The sequence below is a fragment of the Ruditapes philippinarum genome, unplaced genomic scaffold (assembly GCF_026571515.1).
Source record: "Ruditapes philippinarum isolate M1 unplaced genomic scaffold, ASM2657151v2 ctg6320_1_1_1_1, whole genome shotgun sequence".
Taxonomy (NCBI): Eukaryota; Metazoa; Mollusca; class Bivalvia; order Venerida; family Veneridae; genus Ruditapes; species Ruditapes philippinarum.
This window is the reverse complement of record NW_026852934.1, coordinates 20967-41069: the sequence shown is the minus strand read 5'-3', so window position 1 is coordinate 41069 and position 20103 is coordinate 20967. Positions and strand designations below refer to the sequence as shown.

Sequence of the window (20103 nt, the reverse complement as noted above, 5' to 3'; positions counted from 1 at the left end):
AAAATAAATTCTACCATAAATTTGGCTATACAGTGAATAATGAATATTTGCAAAGGCCGATTTGATAGTAATGTGTTTAATACAGCGTTTATGGTGAATCCTCAATTAAAATGATAAGCAAAACGAGAGAATATGTATTACAGATGTTTATTTACTTGTAGAATCGGACGTGCTACATCTGACTGTAATCCAACACCCGCTGAGCTAACGTTTCAAGCATGACTGTTTGCTTCACGCTAATATAATTGACTAAGTTTCATTTATGAACCGTATATTTTAATTTGTCAATATTTCGCCAATTCTGTCAAATTGTTGCAATAGGTTTTTGATTACAAGTGAAATTCAAATTCTGGTTTTTAAAAGGTGAAATGAAATACATATCACTCACAGTTTATCACTCATAGTGTGGGGAATGCAAAATGTATATATTTGCAGAATTTCTTGTAGACTACGTTTTAGTTTATGATTAATTTCCATAAATTTCTAAATTTACATAAAACTATGTAGTTGCTTTTTGTTCCTTATGGCAAATTTCTCGATTCAAGTTTATTTATCTTCTTGTATTACGATATCAAAAAGGAACACCGCAAATGATTACTCTCAGCAGTATTAAGTTTTGTTTGCGCAGCGTAAGCGTTGCCGTTGAACGCCTAACGTCATTTTCTTTACAAATCCTTATGAAGTTATTAATCATGCTTAAAAACAAGAAAAAAATCGTTTGTTTTTCGTACAATTTTAAGAATTTGCAATGGAACATTGTTGCTGTTGTTTTATATGTAATAGTAAAACGATTTTTCTGATAAGCTGAACATTATTGCCGCACTTTGAAGTCTCAAACGTATCTGCATACGTCGAATTTCGTTACAAAATTACTCACGGGGTGGGGGGAAATAAAATCACGTGTACCGAAAAATTTGATTCGGTGACCCCCTAATTTTTAACCAGGTTTTCCGAAGGAAAAAACTGGTTATTAGATTGAGGTATAACGGCGGGCGGGTGGGCGTAAACAATTTCTTCTGTGCGCAACTCCTCCTACATTTCTCAACGGATTTTGACCAAACTTTCACAGAAGCTTTGTCATCAAGTGCCCTGGCGCATATTGTCGGGGTTTTGCGATTAGATAATATTTGACCTAATTATGGCCCTTTGTTTTTTTTTCCTTATATAAAATATATAGTGAACAATTTCTTCTATGCGCAACTCCTACATTTCTCAACGGATTTTGACCAAACTTTCTCAGAAGCTTTGTCATCAAGTGCCCTGACACATATTGCCAGGGTTTTGCAATTGGTATATATATTTGACCTAATTATGGCCCTTTGTTTTTTTTCCTTATATAGAATATATAGTGAACAATTTCTTTTGTGCGCAACTCCTACATTTCTCAACGGATTTTGACCAAACTTTCTTAGAAGCTTTGTTATCAAGTGCCTGGCACATATTGTCGGGGTTTTGTGATTGGATAATATTTGACCGCATTATGGCCCTTTGTATATTTTTTCCTTATACAGAATATATAGAGAACAATTTCTTCTGTGCTCAACTCCTCCTACATTTCTCAACGGATTTTGACCAAACTTTCTTAGAAGCTTTGTTATCAAGTGCCTGGCACATATTGTCGGGGTTTTGTGATTGGATAATATTTGACCGAATTATGGCCCTTTGTATATTTTTTCCTTATACAGAATATATAGTGAACAATTTCTACTGTGCGCAACTTCTCCTACATTTCTCAATGGATTTTGACCAAACTTTCACAGAAGCTTTGTCATCAAGTGCCCTGGCGCTCACTAAATTCCCATGTTTCTTCCAAGACATCATTCAAGTATTTTTTTAAAATTGTGAATATACTTTTCTTGATATCGCACAAAACACCACACGCCAATATTGTTGACAAAAGAAAATGACAAGAGACGCAAAAATGCAAAAATTAAGCAAAAATAAAGTACTATTTACCTTTCTAAAACATTTGGGGAAAAAAGGCGAATAGACAACATAAAATTTCTCAATCATTTTTGTTTGAGGAATATTAAAAAAGCCATAATTCCTCCTAAAAGTTCAATTAAAAACAAATACCCCTTCATGACAAAGCTTCTGTGAAATATTTTGCTGAAAACCTGGTTGCATCGCATTGCGATGTTCCTTGTTTTAGTTATTTTGACTAAGTATACATTTGAAAGGACGTTTAAAGAAAAAAATCAAAAATTTATCTCAGGAATTTTTTAACAAGCCAATTTTAAGCCTAAAAATGCGGCTAAACTGAACGTCAAATTTTACACAAAATTGACAATTTTCTTTCCATTACTCAAACAATTTTTGACGTAAAACAATGAATTTTATATCTGCTTAGAGGAAAAAATAATTTCCGTCGAATGCTGTAGGATTTAAGATATTTTGTCCGCCAATGGCGTTGAAATACCCGTAACAGTTGCCAAGGATACGCAACGACGTCATGTTAAAAAACGGGTTTTGATGGTCAACTCTGACGTCGTGTGTACAAAAATTGGCAGAAACTATTGAAATAAAATCAACGAAATCCAATCAGAAATATGGTCAATTTTTTGCATGCCAATTTTCAAGACGCTGCTCGAAAGTTTGCAAAGTGTCGCGTTCTACCTTAAGTTGTTCTTGTCTTTCTTAAAGTATAGTGGTCTAGGTAAAACAAAAAAGAAGAGAAGAATGCACATTCAAACTAAGAGTCTAATCAAGTTTCTGATATTGAAAAAAAAAATAATGCTGCATTGCAGTTATTAGCTATCGTTTTCAGTTCAGACATTTTCGGAATTATGGATCTTACGTTTAAATGAAATAATATGTAGACCTTTGATATTGAAGCACTTGAATACATTATCCTCGGGCGTCTGTCATGTTTCGTTAATAACTGTTTGTTCTGTGATTTCATCCTGAATACATTCGTCTTCGAAGAACGAGTCCGAAAAGCAGAAACCCTCACACTGAAAACATATTATGTATATATACATATTAATTTTAATGATACGATTTTTTAAACAATTATTTCTACACTTCAAATAAAAAAGATTAATGCAAACGTTACGAGTATTCAGCAAAATAAATGGAATTATTATTTACTTTAAAGTTTACATTTTAACAACTTTAATGATTTAACATACTTTTTACAAACAATATTTACAACACATATTCATATCATATATTATTGTTTAATACCAGTCAACTGTATAAATACAATGCAATCATCTTTTATTTAAAACACAAGAAACAGTCTTTTGTTGCTTTTCTCACCTCTGTTCAATATATACCAAAATAAATAACATATTTTTATTATAACTTGAAATAGTATTATTTGGAATAGAAGCAATTAATTAGTGTTTATCTTGCTCCTTTTTTTAACAAACAGCTGATGACATTTTTATTAAAACCAAAGTACTGTCTTATGGTGCAGTAGCAGTACCACTTTTTAAGACGGTAATCCAATACCTGTACCAGTAGTTTGTAAAAGTAATTCGGTATCAGTACCAGTACTTGCAAAATCACTGCAGTACGTATTGCAGTATCAGTACCTGTAATGCAGCTCTGGTTAAGTAATGACGTTTTCATAAGATCAATAATTCAGGTATAAAAGTCACCGGTCCTTAGTGTGTCATCCATGTATCTTGTGTTTTATCAGCTGACACGTGCTGTGGATGATACAGATAATTATTGTTGGAATATGTTTAACATTTTATGTTTTATTGTTACCATGGTATATTTTCCTCCTTGTTAATGTGAGTCATAATCAGTTGTGTTAACGCAAACACTAAACTTTGATTGATAATGCCTGGCAAAGCCAGATGTCTTTATTATCTATAGATTATGATATAATCAAATAATTAACTAAAAATTAAAATATGCTGTCATAAAGAAAACAATTGTAGCAAACTTTATAATAGATGACACAAAGTTGAACCATCAACCTGTCCAATCAAAGGATAAAGTGTATATATTATTTTATATGCATGTATATATTTTCGTAATAAAGCCCCACCATTTCTTCGTAATGTTAAAAACACCACTTTCTGGTGCCAACTGTTGAAACAAGGGTTGTGATTCAATTACGCGGTTCAACACGTGTAAAGATTTTTCTTCACATGCACACGTACATAACAGCAATATCAGGTACAAAGCTCTAACCAAAGGAAAATGACCTCTAGCTGATGCCAACCGTTAAACCATTTATCTGATTCCGTTGTTATTTAGCTCTTGCATTAGTTTCGAGGTTCTTCGTTGCAGCAAAATAAGACATAAAGTTCAAACCAAGGGAAAATGGCTTCGAGAGGGCCGCACAGCATTGTTCTTCTTTGGAACGACAATTTGTTACATTTGTAAATAAATCCGGTAATGTCTGGTGACAGGCCTATTAGTAGTTTTTAACGAAAACAAAGGACCGTTCTACCCTCAGGGAATACAGTTTAGCTGACCAAATCCAAGGTGATTGGCCTTTTTATTAGCTCTCAAAGGAAAACCAAGAACCTTTGTATCTTCAAGGAACAAGTCAATCTGACCATGCGGACGGTAATATGACTTTTTTGTAGTTCAATGGAACACAAAGCTCGGTTCTAGCCTCAGAGCTTTTAAATAGCCAAGCTGACCAATCCCATGGTGATACGCCTTCTTAGTAAGTCTTAACTAAAAACCATGAACCATTCTATCCCCAGGGACTATAGTCAAGATGACAAAATCCACGGTGATAGGCATTTTTAGTACTTCTTAACGGAAAACCAAGCCCGGATCCAGCCTAAGGGAATACAGTTGAGCTGACTAAACCCACGGTGACAGACGTTTTTAGTAGTATTGGCCGAAAAGTAAGCCTGGTTCTAGCCTCAGGGAATACAATCAAGCTGACCACCCATCGTGATAGGCTTTTCAGTAGTTCTTAATGGAAAACTAAGAACCTTTCGAGCATCAGTGAGTACAGTCAAGCTGACCAAACCCATGGTTATTGACCTTTTATGTAGTTATCAACGGAAAACCAAGAACCTCTCTAGCTTCAAGGAATACAGTCAACCTGACCAAACCCAGTGTGATATGTTTTTTAGTAGTTATCAACGGAAAACCAAGAATCTTTCTTGCCTCAGTGAAAAAGTCAAGCTGACCAAATCCACGGTGATACTAGTAGGCCTTTTTATTAGATTTTAATGAAAACCCATGGTCGATTAAAGCCTCAGGGATTACAGTCAAGCTGACCAAACCCATGGTGATAGGCCTTTTTAGTAGTTTTTAACGGAAAACTAAGAACCTTTTTAGCCATAAGGAATCCAGTCAAGCTGGCAAAACCCAAGGTGATAGGCCTTTTTGTAGAAAGAAATGCATCCGTGAGATTTTCGCGTTGTATGGTCGTTTTTATGACCGGCGATTTGTTCTTTCTGTATATAAAGTGTAAACATTTTGTAAAAAAAAACCCACAATATTCTAAGGCAAAATGCTTATATACCATTTGCCTGCATGCTTTCGTTGCAGATTCGATTACGTACAAATTTAGATTAGCTTCTTTACAGAAATATTAGACTCGAAGCTCAAGCCCAAGAAAATCATCCGTGAGTTCTTCGCGTGTCATGGTCGTTTTTATGACCGGCGAATTGTTCTTTCTGTATTTAAAATGGATAATTTTTCGTAAAAAACACAATATTCTCAGTCCAACTGCTTAAACACCATTTGTCTGATTTCGTTGCGGATTCGATTTTGTGCAAATTTGTGGGGTTTAATTTACAGAAATATAAGACTCCAAGCTCTAACAGCAGTGAAATACATCCATGAGAACTCCGCGTGGCGTGGTCGTTTAAAAATTATGACCGGCGATTTGTTCTTTCTGTATATATAATGTATAAAATTTTGTGAAAAACACACAATTCTAAGTCCAACTGCTTAAAAACCATTTGTCTGATTTCGTTGCGGATTCCATTTTATACAAATTTGGAGGGTCTATTTTTCAGAAATATAAGTCTCTAAGTTCTAGCCCAAGAAATACACCCGTCATATTTTCACGTGGCATGGTCGTTTTTATGACCATCGATGTAAAAAATGCATCAATTTTCGTGAAAAATCAATATTCTAAATCTAACTGCTTAAACAGCATTTTTCTGATTTCGTTGCGGATTCGATTTTGTACAAATTTTAAAGTCTACTCTACAGAAATATAAGATTCGAAGCTCTAGCCTAAAAAAAAAGAAGCTCTAGCGTAAAAAAATACATCCGCGAGATTTCTTCGTGGTCTGTCCGGCGAATTGTTCTGTCTACACAATTCTAAGTCCAACTGGACAAACACCATTTGTCTGATTTCGTTGCGGATTAGATTTTGTACAAATTTGAGAGTTTACTTTAAAGAAACATAAACCTCGAAGTTTATACCAAGAAATAAAACTAAAACGGTCTATTACCGTGAATTTGGCCACATTGACTGTATTCCCTGACACAAGAACCTAGATTGGTATTCCGTTTAGAGCTACTAAAAAGGCCTATCAACGTCGGTTTCGTCATCTGAACTACCTTCCCTGAGGCTAGAATCGGGGTTGGTTTTCAGTAAAGAACTACTTAACAGGCCTATCACATTGGATTTCGAGGCAAGAACCTGGATTGGTTTACTGTTGAGAACTATTAAAATGGCCTTTACACCACGGGTTTGTTCCCCTTTATTGTATTCCTTGAGGCTAGAACTGGGCTTGGTTTTCCGTTAAGAACTGCTATAAAGGCCTATCACGTGGGTCTGGCCAACTTGTCTTTATTCTCTGAGGCTAAAACCAGGCTTTGTTTTCCATTTAGAACAACTTAAAATACTATCACCGTGGATTGGTCGTATTTACCTGTATTCCCTGAGACTACAATCTGAGGCTAACACTGGGCTTGGTTTTTCCCTGAAGAACAACTTAAAAGGGCAATCACCATTGGTTTGGTCAGCTTGACTCTATTCCCTGAATCTAGAAACGGGCTTGGTTTTTCCTTAAGAACTTTTGAAAAGGCCATTGACGGTGGGTTGTATTCCCCGAGGCTAAAACTGGGCTTGGTTTTCCATTTAGAACTACTAAAAAGTACTATCATTGTGGGTTGTTCGTATTTGCCTGTATTCCCTGAGACTAGAATCGGGCTTGGTTTTCCGTTCAGAACTACTAAAATCACAGTGGTTTTTTTTTACCTTGATAGGATTCCTTGAGGTTCGAACCGGGCTTTGTTTTCCGTTAAGCACTACTCAAAAGGCTTATCACAATGAATTTGGTCAACTTGACTTTATATCCTGAGGAGGTTAGAACCGGGCTTGATTTTCCAATAAGAACAACTTAAATGGTTAATCACCGTCAGTTTAATCAGTTTGCTTTTTTCTGAGCATCGAAAGTCTTGGTTTTCTGTTAAGAACTATAAAAGTGCATTTGAACGACGGTTTAGACAGCTTGACTTTATTATTCCCTGAGGCTGGCAATGTTCTTGGTTATCCGTTAAGAACAACTTCCCCTGAGTCTAGAATTGTTCCTAATTATCCGTTAAGAATGCATATCACCGTTGATTGGTCGGCTTGCATGCATTCTATTAGACTTGAACCGGGCTTAGTTTTCTATACCGAAGTACAAAAAGACCTATTGCCGTTGGTTTGGTCAGCTAAACTGTATTCCCTGAGGCTAAAACCGGGCTTGATTTTCCGTTAAGAACTACTTAAAAGACTGTAATTATTCTTGATTTTCCGTTAAGAAATACTAAAAAGGCCTATCACCGTGGATTTGGTCAGCTTGACTGTATTCCCTAAGGATAAAACCGGGTTTGGTTTTCCGTAAAGAATTAATTAAAATTTAAAAGGGCTATCACCGTGGGTTGGTCGGCTTTCCTGTATTCCCTTAGACTAGAACCAGGCTTTGTTTTCCATACAAAACTACAAAAAGACATAATGCCGTGGGTTTGGTCAGGTAGATAGTTTTCCCCGAAGCTAGAACCGGGCTTGGTTTTCCGTTAAGAACTACGAAAAAGGAGAAACACTGTGAGTTTTTCAGCGGGACTGTATTTCCTGAGGCATGAATTGTTCTTGATTTTCCGTAATGAACTACTGAAAAGGTCTATCACCGTGGATTTGATCAGCTTGACTGCCTTCCCTAAGGCTACAACCGGGCTTGGTTTTCACTTAAGAACTACTAAAAAGGCCAAACACAGTGGTTTTGGTCGGCATGAATGTATTCCCTGAAACTAAAACCGGGCTTGGTTTCACTTCAAAACTACTAAAAAGGCCTAACACCTTGGGTTTTATCATCTCGACTGTGGGGCTTGAATTATTCTTTATTTTCGTTAAGAACTTCTAAAATGGCCTATCACCGTGGGCTTTGTCATCTTGAATCTATTCCCTGGGGCTAGAACCGGGCTTGCTGTTCCAATTAGAACTACTAAAAAGGCCTATAACCTTTGGTTTGATGAGGTTGACTGTATTCCTTGAGGAGAGACCCGGGCTTAGTTTTCCGTTAGGAACTGCTAAAAAGGCCTATTACCGTTTTTTTTTGGCTAGACGGTATTCCCTGTGCCTAGAACCGGGTTTCGTTTTCCGTGAATAATTACTATAAAGGCATAGCATCGTCGGTTTCGTCAGATTGACTGTATTCCAGGAGGGTAGATTTCTCCTTTATATTCCGATAAGAACTAATAATAAGGGCTATAACCGTGGGTTTAAGAGTATTTGTTCATATCATTAGCTTAACTGCATTTCAATTAACAAATTGTTAAATTTCTTAGTAAATATGTAACCACAATACCGTTGAGAGTCACGACAATATCTAAGGGTATAATTTCGTTTTATATTACTTTTCTTTTTATTTATCGACAAACGATGACAATGGTTACAAAAAAAAAAGAAATAATAATATAAACAACTGACAAGTTAACCTTTACAATGACATTTCTAGACTCATACTCAAAAGCTAAATGAAAAATGTGTCATACTTTTAGACAAAACTTATAACAAACAAAGACTTAACTATGGGTAATGAAAAATTAATCTATGAAATCTTCGTGTAATAGTCCTGGAATGTAAGAAATTCTTGGAATGGTGAATGCTAATTTAATTATCTTAAAATTAATGTTTTAACAAATTTACATAATTTCAAATATTCGCTTTTGTTTTCTGTGTTAATTAGTTGTTCTAGCTTGAATGTATTTACGAGTCTGTAATAATAGGGTTTCAAAAATTTCTTTCTTTCATCATAAAGCAAAACACATTCAAATAAGTAATGAAATTCATCGCCTATTTTATTGTTACAAGAGGTACATGTTCATTGATTGATTGGCATTCGGGCCCAATTTCCGGTTTCTATTGGTAATCTACGGTTACGTGTACAAAATTTTATCATGTAACGAAGAAAAGGTTTAGGAGTTGATAAAAAGTATTTTTCGAATTTAAATTCTTTTTTGAATATTGTGTAAAATGTACTTTTGCTAGAGTTTTCAATAATCGAACACCAATCATTTAGAAAAATATTTTTTTAGTTTCTGTCTAATTGCTAATTCAACCACTTCTCGTTTCCGAAATTTTGTGTATCCCATATATTACATAAACCGCGATTTATAAAAATTGTGTTAAGTTTGCAATCCAAGGGAATATTTTTCTCAAATTATTTTCACTTAAGTTTTTTGAAAGATTATATGTAATATTATATAATAGAGACGACAATTTCTTTTGATGATTATTTACATCGTTTTTTTTAATCTAGCCCAAAACATGATTATTCTTTCATTTACAAACTCCTCAATTAAGACCACCATCGGGACTGGACCAAAGTGGTCTTGATTGCGAGGTGGTCTAAATTGTGAATATTCTTGTCATTGCTTACATACATTATGACCATGGTATATTTAAGTCATGTTATCTTAAAGCTGCATGCCTCCAGATTAGCCAAACTATTTCAAGGAATTTTATCTTTAGAAAAATGTATTAAGATCTTAAGATTAGTAAAAATATTCAATATTTACCTAATTGTGTGCATGTTATGTGCGATTAATGACTGATTTTGCAGTATCATTCACTATAATTCTACTGCGTTACGTACGCAGTAAGAGGTATTTATGTAAATTATTGACTCTTTAAAATTGTGGTTATTTACGTGAATTGTAAGTGCCGTTTGCAATGTGTTAATTACTTTCTTTGTTCACTTCACAATAATTTACTTTTAAATACATTTTCAAAATTTTCTTGAAAATTAGCATGAATCTGAATGCATGCTGCTTTAACCTACATATGCAATATTTGTTATAATATTTTATATGATGAGAGCAAAACATTTTTTTCTGAAGAAATTTAATATTAAATTCTCTTTGGTCTGATTTCAATACTAATCTCATTATATCATGTACATATATCACCTGTCATATGAGATGTACTTTCACACCTTATTTCATACAATAACCTTATAATGACAGTTTTTGACACCTTGTTTAATCAAGTGTCACGCCTTCAATCAGATAACAACAAATATGTGATCTTGGTAGGTATTGACTTTAAAATCAGTGGGCTCAATAGAGAGTTCAAATAAAGAATAAATCAAAGAAATGGGACTGAATCTAGTGGTCTTAAAAGTGGATAACCGGGGTGGTCTTAATTCTGGAGCATGTAACTATTGACATAAGGAACCGAAAATTCCGTTCTTCTAAAAAAGGTCTTAATAGCGGGGTGGTCTTAAATCTGAGTTGGTCTTAGTAGGGATTCTACTGTATTTCAATAGATATCGGCAGGCAGCCTGTTTCTCCGTACGCCATATAATTTGGGGTTGATCGTTTCATATTTAAAATTTACTTTAAAATTTTTAATTGGACTCGTTCAATCACTTCCTCATTACCATATCCCCATATTTCCGCCCCATAAAGAAGAATAGGTTTAATTGTTTTATTCAAAAGATCTATTTGGATATCAGTTGGTAAAATAAGTCGATTTGAGTTTCTTAGTAAACTATACATTGCTCTAGTAGCTTGTAATGCTATGTGCTTTTTAGTTTTAGTATAAGATCCGCTTTTACAAAATAAAACTCCTAGATACTTGTACTCCGTAACTACCTCTAATCTTTCGTTGTTCAAGACAAAAATATAGTTTTGTTGTCGTTCTTTAGAAAACACTAAAATTTTTTGATTTAGATATATTTACAGTTTCCATGTTTTACAATAATCTTCATGCAAATGTAATGATTTTTGAAAATCCTCAAATTCAGATAAAATAACAGTGTCGTCAGCGTAAAGTAATATAAATATCTTTAAAATAATCACGAATTTCGTCTGCTTTTTGGACATTTTGTACCGTGATTCCCACAGTATCATTACTTTTTGCAAAATAATCGCTAAGGTCATTTAAACACATTGAAAAAGGTAGAGGGGACAAGTTCTCTCCTTGACGTACGCCTATGTTACTAGAGAAAAAATTTGAAACTTGACACACGATTTAATGTTATTGTACATGTTTTTAATGAGATTTAAACATTTTCCTGTTATTTTAAGGTTTTTGCCAAAGACCATTTCTCCAGACTGTATTAAATGCTTGCTTGAGGTCGATGAAAGCACAGAATATTTATTTATTTATATCAATTTTATTTTTACTGTTATTAACGTAATTGATGTAATACAAAAATTTGGTCTGTGATTGAAACCCCTTCCTAAACCCTGCTTGACTATTATTTATTATATTATTTTCATCTGCATAAGTAGTAAGCCTATTATTTATTATACTGGTAAAATGTTTTCCTAAACAGCTTAGAAGTGTTATAGGTCTATAATTTTCAGGTTTACTAGCATCATGTTTTTTTTTATATATTGGATTTATTTTCCCAATAGTCCACATTTCAGGTATAACACCTTAATCAAAGACTAAATTAAAAAGTTTGAAATACGTATCTTTCATTAAACTATATGAGCATTTTATTTGTTCTTTAACTATTTGGTCTAACCCACATGCTTTATCATATTTCAAAATTTTTACTGCCTTATCAATCTCTTCATCTGTTATAGGACAATTATTCGTTTTGGTTTGATTGCTCATTATTTTCTAGATCAAATGTGTTATTGTCATTAGTTGACTCATCATTTGAAAAAATTAAAATTTCTGAAGAATTCATACATTTCATCGATACTTGCTTCCGTTTTGCATTGACTGTTATTATTACGAAGTAACTTCCAATATTTCCTGGGGTCTTTGATTTTTAATTTGCGAAATTTATCAATGTTTCTATTCAAATGTTTATTTTTAAACGAACGCATAGCATTTTTTTGTACATTTTACTTTTTTCTTTAAGATTATATTTGTTTTCGTCAGTTTTTCTTAATTGATATAAATATTTCGCTCTATGAAAGTTTCTTCTTGCTTTACTACACTGATTTCCAAACCAAGAGCTATTGGATTTTACTACTTTATCGTTTTTTTTTTATTTCATAGCCAAATGCTTCCTCAGAAATTTTAAGAAATAGTGAGGAGATATTTGTAACTAAATCATCTGCATTTTGCTGATTAAAATTGTCGCTATTTTTCAAAATGCCAAGTTTTTCATTTAATTCCTCTATAAGATTTATGTCAAATTTCTGTAAAAAGCTTTCGCGTTTCTTATTGTCCCATAATTTAATAGATTGAATAGATGGTTTTATCAACATGTTCAACAATTTCAATTTGGTTAGTATTCAATGTTAAAACAATAGGATTATGTGCATCTGATAAAAAGGGACAACAATCTTTAACAGTAAGATCGAGTACATTTTCAAACAGATATGAATTACATATAAAATAATCGACAGGACTGGTACCTTTACAAGTATTACTTCTGGTATTATCCAAGAAGTTCGGCCATTTAATATATACATATTATTTTATTGTAAAAAATCAATAAAAATCTATTATCATAACTGTTACTATGTTTATCAGTGTTATAACGTAATAGCTTAACATTTTGTGCATTTTGAAATTTACTATAAATCGCAATGAACGTTTAAGTTTTGGTTTTCCAAAAACGTCTATCGACTGATATAAAATCTTCAGTTGATTTTGTACGTGAATTGAAATCTCCAAACAAGATTTAATTTTAAGATGCGTAATTGTCCGATAGGCGATTGAAATCGTCTTGAATTTCGGAAAAAGGATGGTCAACTGCATAGTCCGAGTATTCGGGTGGTATATACACAACACCACAGAAAATGTATGTTTCAGATTTGCATAAAAGCTTAGATATCTTAAACCATAATACAAGATCATTATTAGAATCTATGACTGTAACAAATTTGGATAGATTTTTTTAACTGCTAGAGCTAGACCGCCAGACTTTCTCCTGGTATTTCCCTTTCGATATTTGAAGTATACATCATAATTTTGTATTTCAATATGATCCAAATTATCAGCTTTACTTTCCTGAAAACCAATTATGCTGTGATCATTCACCAGTTCGTAAAATTCGAGGCGATGCAATTTTGATTTAAGTCCGTAAACATTTAAGGATAAAATCTTAATATTGTTGAGTGCCAAGAATGATGTCTCAGTTTCACGACTGTCGAAATTTGCTATCGCGGTAAAGGAAGAATTTAAGTCGTCCACATTTTCATAGTAAAGGTAAAGGTCTTGTTTATTATAGTGTCACCCCTACTGAAAGGGCCAGCCATTTTGACTTATGAGACACCTTTTGCTTGCATACCATGTACCTCCCGATTCCTACCGCTATGCGAGGCGCCAGGCGGATAGAAATCGGTAACCATTCATTTTAACTACCTCGCGGCTCACGAAGCGGCCATTTCGGAACGAGTCCCACGAGAAACATTCATCCTTCAATTAACGCTCCCCCCGTGGGGCTCGAACCTTCGACCTCCCGATCCGAAGGCGGACGCCTTAACCACTAGGCCAACGGTACCGTATTTGTTTGTATGTTATTATTATTATCATTATTATAATTATAATTATTATTATTATTATTATTCGAGCTAAGATTCTATTATTCTGATAAATATTTTCATTAACATAAGTTTGGTCTGTCACAAAAATTGCCGCTTTGTGAAAATTTTCAAAAACTAAGCAAGGATTACGGGAAGTTGTAAAAGTGGAAAACAAACAGCTATAAAAAACGGAATAGAAATACAAAACAATTGAAACAAACAACTGTCAATATTTACAGTAAACGGGTTTGCATATACATGTGGTTTAAGCATTGGTTCGTACACTTCAAAAGTACTGCAACAATAAATACACAAGTACTGACCTACTAATCTTATAGTCATTTTACAGTAACATGTATGATATACCACATGACAAAAATAATCAATGCATTTACAGCGAAAGTATACAGACGGGCATATGTTTTGAAAATAGTCATCTTCGCCATTATATTGATTTATATAATGATAGCGAGCAAAAAGTCAATGGAAAATCTATTTATCAAATTGTCATTATGAAAAAAGTGACATAAAACATCAGTACCATTTTGTTTGTGACACAGTTGTGTCAGATTTTGATTTAATGAATTATGTTCAATTTCAATATTTTTATAGTAAGGGTAATTGTACGCATTTTGTTTTCACAAAAACATAATTTGTTTTCAAACATATAGCATCTAGGCAGCGATGAATAGCTTAGTTTACAAAAATTGCGGAATTTACTATATTTGTTGATCGATTGACATGCGTCACATCGAGTACATGTACAAAAACACTCATTATAACGGTTTTGAATAAATAGCCCGTGTGACAATTATCATTGAAAGAAGACCGTGTAAAAGTAATGTTACGATTGGAGAAAGATGACTCTCCACGCCTGTCCTAATAATTGACTGTTACACTTTCCCATGGGTTTTGAGGTTGAGGTTCGTTTAGTGATTCCGTGTATTTGCACTGGTCATCGGCGATACTGTCATTTGAGCACGCATCCAAATTCAAGACACGTTTATCAGAAACAATTTGTGCATTACTTTGAAGATCACTATTCTCGTTGGTGAAACGTTTTGAAGCGATTTCACTATCTAATGGCGAACGCTCCTTTCTCTTGGTTTGTTCGCGTCTATCACTAATAACATCGTAAGGATTGGGCGTTGTGAAATCGATTACATGCTTTGTATAAGGGATATTTCCTGCTGTACAAATTTGCTGGTTGGAGTGTAAGTGGTTGTTATGTTTCGTAAGAGGGCGGGGCGTGTAAGATCCTTGCTGTTCGCTATATCTTTGTGGGTAAATGGGACCTGAAAGTGTTCTCTGTGTGCCGTGTTTATCAAAGTACTATCTCGGTCCGGATCAAATGGTTTGTTGTTAACGAACATTCTGTCCTTCACTAGAACTACCTTCTCTTTAAGTTCCGATAATTTGCGTAACGCCGGGTATAGCCTCTTCCGTTTATCTCCTTTTTGCTTCGGGAAATGTTCGTGAATTCTTATTTTAGTTTGTGACTTATTGTACAGTGCTCCAGCTTTTCGTAGTTGTTCCCGTTCATAAAAACTATCGAACTGAGCAACGATTGGTCTAGGTCGGTTGTTCTCCGCGGCCTTTTTTGTGTCTCCTACTCTATGAACGCGTTTGAATTTGATGTCAGGGACATAAATTGTTGCTTATGTTTGAATTGTAGAGTTATTTTGAGTTTTATCAAACAAGAGTTTACGTACAGTTTCTTCAACATTTTCTCGAACAATTGGATTTTCTGCACTATTGCTATTAACATGTTGCTCATCATTTTTCAAGGGACGGGCCTCATCAACTCCAAAAAGGTGAGATTGTTTTTCATGACTTTTGCGTGTAGGTCAACTGTACGAATATTAAGGTTTTCCTTTTGTTTGAGTAATGTTTCAATCTGTTTTTCATGATGTGTAGTTCGCATGTCGATATGTTTTATTGTTTTTTAACGTGTCATTTATGGCTTGTTCCGTGATAGAACTATTTGTTTGACAATAAAGTTCAACATCATCCATTCGTGATTCAATGGATTTATTGTCCTGACGGATTTGGTACACTTCTGCTGTAAGTTTAGTAATACTTTTTTCGATGGGTTCAATTGTAGAAACATTTTGCTCAATAGCTCTAAGGCGGTTGTTCATCTCATTCATAAGATCAAACACATTTGGTTGAGTATTGTCATAGGTGGGGCATGATGGAAACCACAAAGACATCGTGTGTAGGACAAAAACCCACACGTCAAAACCCCACAACTCATAATTTTATAGAGTAGACAAAACCCCACACATGAATTTGATAATGTGGACAAAACCCCACACCTTCAATTTGATAGAGTGGACATAACCCCACACCTTCTAATTATTTGTTATAAAACCATACAAGTCATATAATTTTGATCTTGTTAGAAAAGAACAAAACAGAATATTTACTAAAGTTTGATATAGTTAGTTTAATTATTTTACATAGTTCCTTTGATCATGATAATTAATGGTATGTCATATTTTATTTCAATATACAATACAATATGATTAAATGATAATAGACTATACAAATATTACAAACTGTTAAATAAAAATCAAAGGGTAAGCATTCAAATATTACAAACTGCTATATGAAAATCAAAGGGTAAACATTCATAAATCTTAATTAACATTAATTATTTGAATTGTCAACAATGTCACTTATTTTATTGCCAGTAAAGGTCTATAAGTAAAGAAAGGGTGTGGGCATATGTCCACTCTAAAAAATCAAAGTTATGGGGTTTTGTCCACTCTATAAAAGTTAGGTGTTGGGTTTTGTCCACTCTATAAAATTTTGAGGTGTGGGGTTTTGACGTGTGGGGTTTTGTTCGTCTTCCACAAAATTCATATGAACCCCATAACCAGACAGACAGACAGGCAGGCAGGCTTCAAGACGACAAGCAATACCTGCATTTGGTAGGCGCTGCCTACAGACAGACGGTAAGTTTTGCCTACTTTGTGACTAATCTATAAAATGTTACACATTTGCATTGTTTTGTGCATCGTTATTGTGACTTATATCTTAAATGATGCCTTTTTCGTCGTATTTCATACTATCGTAATTAAAAAAAAATACTATTTTGCATGTTAATAAACACAAAATAGAAATTCTTTGTATTAAAGAAATAACTCAAATATTTTAGTTAAGTCCCATGTTTTGAACTTGAAAATGAAGGATACTGTCTATTCATTTCAGTTACGTGTCTACATAGTGTGCCATCAGATCTTTTTGATCCGAATTCCATAAATATCCGAGTGTATATTAATTAATTACCATAAGCTTCATTTACACATTACATCTTATCCCTGTAAACAAACGAGCCACAGATAGAACTCGCATCCTATTATGTCAATTAATGTCATCCGACCAGATTTTTTAAGAGGGATGGTAAAGGGCATCATAGATGAATATGAAATTAAATACGCTCTTGTGTGTGATTTCAGTAAGATTTTTAATTATTATACAAACGACTCTTTGAAATCTCAACCCTTGGTACCTCGCCAAATTAAGACACTTAGACCCCTTTTACTGGCCAGACATTTCGACCCCTTATTATGCATGAAGACATTACTTTAGAAAGGAAGTGTAATATCCTTCATTACTGTAGTCTGCTATTTATAACTATATTGCATGATGGGTAAAAACAGTACTGAACTTCCGGTCAAGATATAACATGGCTTTCTAAATAAACGTAGTTACAATCAAATGTGTTTCGTATAATATCTATACCCTGGACATAACATCTGGCGACGAGGATATCAAAATATGTGCTTAATTGTTTAGGAATTATCTAGATTTAAAAATTTTACTAGTTTATGGATTGATAACGAAGTAAACTAAGTAAAATAATGAACAACTTGCCACATTTTCCAAGTTTCGATCTTGAGACGGACAAAACAAATTCAGGAGCACGGTGGGAAAAATGGATTGGTCGTTTAGAGAATTTATTCAAGGGAATGTTAGTGGGCGATGATGACCAAAAAAGAGCTTTATTATTACACTACGCCGGTGAAAAGGTTTATGATATTTATGACGTTGAGAAGAAAGAGACGGAAGAAACATATGACGCAACAAAGAAAGTGCTTGGGGACTATTTTTCGCCACAGAAGAACATCCAAATAGAGATATACAATTTTCGAACATATAAACAGTCAGAAGAACAATCCCTTGACGAATATGTGACGGAATTACGGACACTAGCTAAAACCTGTGGGTTTACAGATATTGATGGCGAAATATTGCAGCAAGTTATACAACACGGGAAATCTAACCAGTTACGTCGTAGGGCTTTACGTGAACCTGACAAAAAACTGGATGCTATTTTAACTATGGGTAGGATGCTTGAACAAAGTGACCAACACGCCAAAGTAATGGAGAAAAATGACCAAAACTTAGTAAGGAAAGTATCAAATTACGCACGAAGAGGGCGAGGTGGAACAACACGTGGGAGAACGGCTGCACGACGTGGATTTAACTCGCAGAACCGTGGGAATTTTCGGGAGACTGGCCAATCGTATCAGCGCGGGAATTATCGTCGCGCGTTGCCAACCAATAAATACAGGAATTGTGGATATGAATGTCCCCACAGAGGTACCCCTTGTCCAGCGAAAGGGAAAACCTGCAACATGTGCTCATCAGTTGGCCATTTTGCGCGGTGTTGTCAGAAATCAAAACGAGGCAAAGTAAACGAAGTAAGCCGTGAAGAGGATTTACAGTCCAATTCAGAGGAAGAATTCCTCTATAACATAACAGTTAAAAGTGTCGCAAAGGAAAACAAAAGGAAAACGCCTCAAACAAAAGTAACAGTGAATGAAAAGAAAATAACAGCAACGATTGACACAGGTTCGAGTGTTAACATTATAGATGAAAGGACTTATAATTACATTGGAAAACCTAAAATTCAACGAAAATATTTACCAAAACTTTTGCCTTACGGAGGAGGCAATCCGCTTCCAGTAAAAGGGTACATGCATTTATCTGTTGAAAAGAATGAGAAAATAACCGTAGCAAAATTTTATCTGGTGAAAGGAAACTATGGAGTTTTGATCGGCTATGATACATCATGTGAAATGGAATTAGTCAAGATAACACAGAACATCTCCTTGAAAACAAAGATTGAGGATAAATACCCAGGAATTTATAAAGGTATTGGAAAACTAAAAAACAAAACAGTGAAATTGCACATCAATCCAAATGTGAAACCTGTAGCACAAAGAAATAGAAGAACACCATTTCATTTGAGAGATAGAGTAGAAAAAGAAATTACTACATTTTTAGAAAATGATATTATTGAAGAAGTTATAAATGAACCTACACCTTGGGTTTCACCAATAGTCACACCTCCAAAACAAAATGGCGATGTTAGACTCTGTGTTGATATGAGAGAGGCCAATAAAGCCATAGAAAGGGAAAGACATGAAATGCCGACGATAGATGAACTAATTCATGATATGAATGGAGCAAAAATATTCAGTAAGCTTGACCTCAAAGCCGGGTACAATCAGCTTGTCTTACAAGAAGAATCACGGTATATCACAACATTTGCTACACACATGGGGCTTTATCGGTATAAACGTTTGAATTTTGGGACAAATTCTGCTAGTGAGGTTTTTCAAAAGACCATAAGTGAAGTAATACAGGGTATAGAGGGATCTAAAAACATTTCGGATGATATTATTGTATACGCGAAAAATCAAAGTGATCACGATAAAGCATTAGATAAAGTTTTCCGGGCTATACACGAAAGTGGCATGACATTAAACAGATCTAAATGTGAGTTCAATAAAAAAGAAATCACTTTTTTGGAGTAGTATTCGGGCAAAATGGAATGTCACCTTCACCTCAGAAGGTAGAGGCAGTCAAACAAATGCTGGAGCCTACACATGTGACGGAAATGAGAAGTTTTCTGGGAATGACGTCATTTTCGTCACGGTTTATACGAAACTACGCGACAATCTCTGAACCGTTACGACGTCTTACAAGAAATGACACTCAATGGGAATGGGACAGTGAGCAGCAAGCAGCATTCGAGAAATTAAAAAGTGATCTGAGCAGTGAAACTGTCATGGCATACTTCAATCCGAGCAAAGACATTGAAGTAATAACAGATGGATCACCTGTGGGAGTCTCGGGAATACTCCCACAAGAAGGCAAGGTTGTGGCTTATGCATCTCGATCTTTAACACAAGTGGAAACGAGGTACAGTCAGACAGAACG

General features: G+C 34.5%; 1 protein-coding gene across 1 annotated transcript; it reads left to right on the top strand.

Annotated features, from left to right (window-relative positions):
• Positions 1-17735: 17735 nt before the first annotated feature.
• LOC132728415 (uncharacterized protein K02A2.6-like) lies at positions 17736-19697 on the top strand. The gene has a single exon (XM_060714062.1). It carries the CDS (start codon positions 17736-17738, stop codon positions 19695-19697), a length of 1962 nt encoding a protein of 653 aa, XP_060570045.1.
• The last annotated feature ends 406 nt before the right edge of the window (positions 19698-20103 follow it).

What these genes read in the sequence shown, in the direction of transcription:
- LOC132728415 (XM_060714062.1), top strand. Translation starts at nt 17,736, where the DNA reads ATGAACAACTTGCCACATTTTCCAAGTTTCGATCTTGAGACGGACAAA.